We start from the raw sequence: 6470 nt of genomic DNA on the forward strand, positions 1-6470 counted from the left end.
TAACGACATGAATACAAAATTCATCTTGTACAAAATCATAAAAAACTGAAATACATCGCATCATGCTGACAGTAAATGATTTTTAAAGATACAAGTTGTTGTATTACGTAAACATAGAAATTTTAATTTAAATTCCTGCAACCACGAGTATTATACTGATATTTCCAGTTCTGGTTGATATAGCAGAGTGTGACGCGCAAATGATAAGGTGCTTTTAAAGACCTGTCAGTATAAAAAAAATCATAAAAATTTGTCTAACTTGTACTTCGTCATGGTCATTAATTCTGCAGAGAAGTATGAAAGTTTTTTACGAATAAGATGTAGCTTTTTTTTTCAATTGATATTTTGTTATTTATTAATAACATTGACAGTGAAATAATTATTAGAGTTAAACAAATATTATGTAAACAATATATTAAACAATATATAAATGAAGTACAAAAATTGAAGGGTATCCCAAATTTAGGAGCGTCAAACGGAGGAAGTCTTGAAGACCCGGAAATTTTTCTAAATTTTTAACTTTCTGAATTTCCAAATTTTCAATCTTCTAAATTGACAAATTTCTAAATTCTCACATTTCCAAAGTTTGAAATAATTAAATTCCTAAATATCCGAATTCGTAAATACCCAAACCCCCACATTCCCAAATTCCTAAATTATTCAATTTTCATACAGCAATATTTCAAATTTGCAAATTATTAAATTTGTATTTCTTCAATTTTTTCTACTGACAATATGTACATCTTTGTGACTATAGCGATGATTTATCAGGAAAATGATAAGGAGCCGTAATTAGACCTTCCTGATTAGACGACTGAAAAATGCATCGCGTGAGTGGTCTATCGCATGCCTCGTCTGTGGACGAGATTTTATTGAATGTCGGTATTTCAGATCGTACGATATGAATTCTCATAAGATGATTGGTCTATCCTATACTTCATTTGTGCCACTGGCCTATCGCCATTGGCGTTACTTTCTACGTTACCAATCGAGCGCTGCATTCGAGCTATTATTGTTGACAGTTCTCGGGGAAAGCTTCTTGCAGTTGTGCGAGAAACAAACGCTTTCTTCGTGCAACTAGTCGACTGTTTATTTTCTCTGAAATACACTCGTAGAAATTGAGTAGATAACCCGCGGAGAGTAGCAATTTCCACAGAATTCCGGTGTTAAAGAAGCTTGACGCAGAAAGAAGAAAATGAGGTATTTATCGAAAGAGTTACTTTCTTCGTTCCCGCGTCTATATTTTGCCGTTTCATTTTAATCTTCATCCTCCATGAAATCGTTTTCCACCTGGATAATCTCATAGCAGCCTTTGGCAGATTGCCAGTCGGTCCATTGCTGTAGCATACAGAAGCAACAGCGTTAAACGAACGAGATAGGAACAGGCGGGAATCACAAAACATTGCATTAGCTGTCATATTGGAACCGCCATTTTTCCCACTGACATTATCTCTTCGAAAGTTAGATGCATATTATTAATTATTTTCCAGCTTTTCTGACTGATCGAGTATTTTGAAATACTTTCATGCGTCCCAGCTTATTGACAGTAATGTTCTAGCCCTGTGTTTTACAGCTGTTAAGAGAAGGAAATGTAATTTGATGTGTAAATTGAAAAGAAATTTTGAGTATACGTGGCTGCTGACAAGAAAGATATATACCCTTGCATGACAGTTATAGATGAATATCATTGAACTTGAGATTACTCATTTTTTTCTATTGCCATATCATTTGTAACGAACAAATATGTATTTACTTTATTATATTGTAATATGATATATGTGTATACGTGTCATTGCATATAACAGAAGGTTATATGCTGTTCAATAAAATGGCGTCCATTTCCTTTCACTGCACAGACTCTAGCTGTTATAGCGCATACGTCAATGAATTATAATTAACGTTTTCCTCATTTGATATTTAAATTTTACATGCATGTTTTAACCTTTTAGGTTAATGGTCGATTTCACATCGATATGTTCCTTGTTCAGTATGCCGCAATTAATTTTAATTGCCTCAAAGGCGTCAAATGCTGGAATTAAGTAAAATATTATATGACAACTTGAACGATTAAAAAAATTTACGAAATGGTTTGTTGCAGCGGTCGATCACAAATGACGGCGATGAATGGGAAGAGACCACCCTCTATCCCATCGCGATACCAATCTGAAATTATAGCTCAACATTTTGATTTAATTAAGTATATTTATGATTGTAAGCACCACGTTTTATTCACTTTCAAATTGCTCCAAATTTATTGTGGTTAATTCAAAAACTTCTTATGGTTATCGTTACAGCATGGAATAGTGTATCCAAGGAATTCGATATGTGTAATCAGCCACACAGTAATTCTTCTAATTATAGAAATGGAGCATCCGTTACATATTACCAGGAACGAGAACCTAATCCACAACTTAAAGGTGAATATTGTTGTTTATTTTTACGTCTGAAACCATATGTTTATAGTAATTGTGATTGACGTTGGAATTGTAGATTTCGAACCTTTCAACCTTGAAGCTTGGTGGGGACAACGAGTTGTTCAAAGTATCACTAGAAGTTCAAATTCCTAGTGCCAGGCTCATCGTATTGATTACAATCGAACATTCTCAAATAGGCATAAGAAACAGAAAAGATAAATTCAGAGCTGCCGGAGAAAAACTTTTTCCATTTCTAGAAACAATTAATTGTATACTCGAATACAAATAATGAGAGGAGGATAGGTATAGGTATAAATAAGTATCTAGCAATCAATTTTGAATCTTTTGATAACAAAGTAGAGTATTAGCGAATAATCAAAGAAGAATATTGAAAGGGAAGAGATAGGGAAAGAGCAGGGTTATGAAATGGCATTCCTCTGACGTTTTATCATATTTTAATATAATATTGCCTCTTCCTGGATATTTTTACTCGTCGCGTTTTTTAAAAGTATGTTACTGGTATAATTGGACATAAGCCTGTTTCTGATATTATCTTTCTACAATTTGAGAATCGATGCATAAATATTAAGAAATATAGTGCATGTCGAAGCTATTTATTTTATTTGCCAAAAAGCAAACGTAATTGTAAGAAATAGTTTGTTACGAATGAAATTTTCGTTGTTACTTAAGGATAAACCTAGTATAATTATTGATCTTTTTATCTGTTTTGTAATTAAAACTTGAACACGGAATGATAAACGGAGAAATTCTGAAAAAATTCCATCTATTTCGAATTAAAGGAATCATACGAGAGACGAGCTGAGCTTTTAAAGTTTATGCATACATGTATTTTTCCAGAGATTGCATTTCAGATTTTTAATAAATTTTTCCATTTATACGTATATAACGAAATCGCACTTCAATGTAAAAGCATAAATATGTTCTGAGATTATCTAAAAGAAAGTTTATTCACGTACAAGAGTGTAGTGAAACGCACCTATATCTTTGACAACAAACGAACAACCTTTAACTTTTACTCAAATAGTGTGATATACATATAAATATATTACAATTTTAAATACAATTAAATATTAAATATTAGTTATGTACATTTATTATATATGTATGTATGTAATGTACAACCATGCGTGTATAACTCTTCTATAAGATCCATCTCATAACGTTTTTTAATGATAAACAACAATAACGACTAACGTTTTTTGTAAACACGTGACATCTTTACCAATTGCTACTAGCGGTATTTTTTTATGTACAATTCAATACCATGAGTATTACTACGGTTATGATAAACCTAGTTCGATACTGTTACGTGTTACGAGCATTGTTGTAATATTAGGAATTCGTGCACCTCGAAAAACAATAGGCATTGTTGTGCATAAGCGTTATTGAGTTAGTATCTTGATATAATCAAATATTTCACTATTATCACAGTATCGTGAGTCTTTACCGATCATGGTTTGAGCTTGATTTATTGCGTTAGATTTTAATATCTTGACCGTTCGTTCCAGGTTCCAGAGATTTCTCTCTATCGCACGTTTTTCACTATTGAGCATCTATATTTGATTAAATAAAGTCTACATTTTGTACCAATTATAATGAAAAAATCATTGTACTTTTCTCGATTGTATTGTATGAAATATAAGAAATATATAAATTAACCAAGCTTTAACATTATTTCAAATAATTGTCAAACTTCTGGATGCATGATACAATCACTAAACTTATAAATTTGTAACTTTTTCAAACTTTGAAATTTACAAATTTCTAAATAAAGTTATATAGGAATCTTTAATTTTATAAAACGAAACAACTTAAAATTTTCAAATTATTTTTTCAGGGCTATATAATGAAATTGTAATATAAAGTATGACTTGTAAATATAAAAATTTGTATTATGTTAAAGAGTTGCATATATAAGTTTAAATCAATTATTTTTTAATATTGTAATATCATAGAATATATCGTATTATAAAATGTGTAGCATTTATACGATTTTCTTTCAATCACTGGAGTTAATAAAATCGCGAAGAGAAGAGCATAAAGCAAAAATCTAGAATTGTGTGCACTCACCGTGACGCCAACGTTCAAACGCGAAAACGAATTTATTCCGGTCATTGCAGTTTGTGTAAAGTTATTGATGGTTTTCACTTTAATTGTTTGCGTGCTGCAGGGTATTCCAGTCTGTTTGATGTTCACAGACGCGTATATGTTTTTAAATAATATTAACATCCTGTCTAACAATGCCTTTTCGTATTCATTTTCGTCATCGACGAGTTCTATTTTAATTGGCATATCAATATTGTTCGAAGAAATTGGATATTTTATTTTCATTTCGCGATCGTTTGATAATCTCAATATATACTCTTCGAAAAGCGCGCCATTTGAATGCGATTCAATGCAAAGCATTTTCCCGCGCTTATCGATCGCGCTGCTGTCGATATCGAACTCCCGCTTTCGATTATCGTTTTCAAGCGCGGTAGACAGTTTGTACGTTTCTACATCGCTCTCCGAGTTACACTTATAATTAGTGCTTTTAATTAACGAATTTGTGTGTGTTTTTGCATTCGAAGCATTGTCTGCGTCCAACGTCGACTGATTTGGGGAGTTCTCCGTATAATTCTGCGAATTTACTTCATTTTCACGAGATGCAACTTCATCGCACCGTTCGGTAAGTCCTTTGCTAACTTCGTTACGAGTTTCTTGCAATATCTGAAACTTTTTAACGAGTTTGATGAGAATTTTCTACTTAAGTTCAAGATTGATGTGAAAATAATTATAATAGTAATGATTTGTTGTCATGAAGTATGAAATGTGTCTTTTTGTTCGTTAGTCTGGAATTTATGGCGGGTTCTATTTTCATGGAAAAATACGTTGTTGTATAATTATTTGAGAGATTCTTTTATTATGCGATGAAAGGTATTATTCATAGTGACTTTTATGTAGAATTATGGTCGTAAATTGTTAGAAAAGTTTTTCACGCTCTTGCTAAAGTATCGACTATTCCTTCATTCTGTTTTCTGAGATTAAAAACAAAATGGCGGACATCAGTCAGGTACAAAATTGATTTACATTGATCGAGAAAATGTGATTTTTTTGAACAATTTATTAAGCTCCTTTATTTTATATTGTTATACTATAAATTTTATTGTATAAAATAGCTTTATATTTATTAATTTTATATTATAATAAATTATAGAATAGTATAATAAATCGTTCCAGAATATAATTTTTGTAAACTGTATCCACAAATGTAATTTTTAATAAGCATAAAATTTGAATTATTTTTAACAACAGATATAGCATTCTATTTGTTTAATTTTAAGCTTTTGATCGATTTACATTTTCGTCTCCAATGTTCATAACATGTTTCATAATTTTGAATATTTCAAGGGAATTATTTTATAGAAGAGAGGGGTGGTTCCACAGAAATCAGATAATTATCCTGAAAATAATCATAGTCTCTTTTTATCGCTAAAGTAATTAATCTTTCACTTTTATACACGTACAAATATAATTTATTCAAAAGGTTCTGCGTCAAAGGGATTGAAGTTAACGTTTTGTTAAATTTATTCACTGCGATATGAAATAATTCTTTCAATACCTCATTGTTAAACTAAAAAGTACATTCGCCTCGTTTAATTAAACTCATTCTGATAATGAACATCGTGGCTTAATGAAGCACACGATACCGAACGTTAAATTACGTGTACGCAATAAAAGAGTACAATTAGTTAAAGTATTTATGAAAGTATAAAAAAATTGTGTTGAGAGGACTTTGTGATAAAGGATATACTAAAATGATATTTTAATGAATCAAAACGAAAATTTATGCCTGAAAAAAGATCTCAAATGGAAAAGAAGCGAAACGGGGGTGAATTTATCTACAGGGTGACTCACCCCATTTTACCATCGAGATTTGCGTCATTAATATTACTCATAGCAAAAAATGTTTTAGATGAAGTTGAATGCAATATTTTTTATTGCATCAGTTGATACTCTTTCATATTCTTTAAAAAAAAGTATTAATCTATTTAT

General features: G+C 31.0%; 2 protein-coding genes and 1 long non-coding RNA gene across 3 annotated transcripts in view; 2 read left to right on the forward strand and 1 right to left on the reverse strand.

Moving 5' to 3' along the window:
- The first annotated feature begins 990 nt into the window (after positions 1-990).
- On the forward strand, positions 991-2721 carry LOC100882397 (MAPK regulated corepressor interacting protein 2). Its single transcript, XM_012282446.2, has 4 exons — positions 991-1200; positions 2099-2211; positions 2295-2417; positions 2491-2721. The coding sequence occupies exons 1-4, from the start codon at positions 1196-1198 to the stop codon at positions 2565-2567; spliced, it is 318 nt and encodes a 105-aa protein (XP_012137836.1). The 5' UTR covers positions 991-1195; the 3' UTR covers positions 2568-2721.
- On the reverse strand, positions 1432-2102 carry LOC143264207 (uncharacterized). Its single transcript, XR_013037753.1, has 2 exons — positions 1659-2102; positions 1432-1573 (listed from the first exon to the last, which is right to left on the reverse strand). It is a non-coding gene; the product is annotated as an uncharacterized LOC143264207 (long non-coding RNA).
- Positions 2722-4052: 1331 nt separating the features above from the next.
- Nmdar2 (glutamate ionotropic receptor NMDA type subunit 2) overlaps positions 4053-6470 on the forward strand; it is a 423506-nt gene continuing 421088 nt past the window's right edge. The window contains exon 1 of the mRNA XM_076530217.1: positions 4053-5103. The gene's annotated coding sequence lies outside the window, so the exon portion shown is untranslated. The remainder of the gene's footprint in view (positions 5104-6470) is intronic.

Source organism: Megachile rotundata, chromosome 3 (assembly GCF_050947335.1).
Source record: "Megachile rotundata isolate GNS110a chromosome 3, iyMegRotu1, whole genome shotgun sequence".
NCBI classification, from domain to species: domain Eukaryota; kingdom Metazoa; phylum Arthropoda; class Insecta; order Hymenoptera; family Megachilidae; genus Megachile; species Megachile rotundata.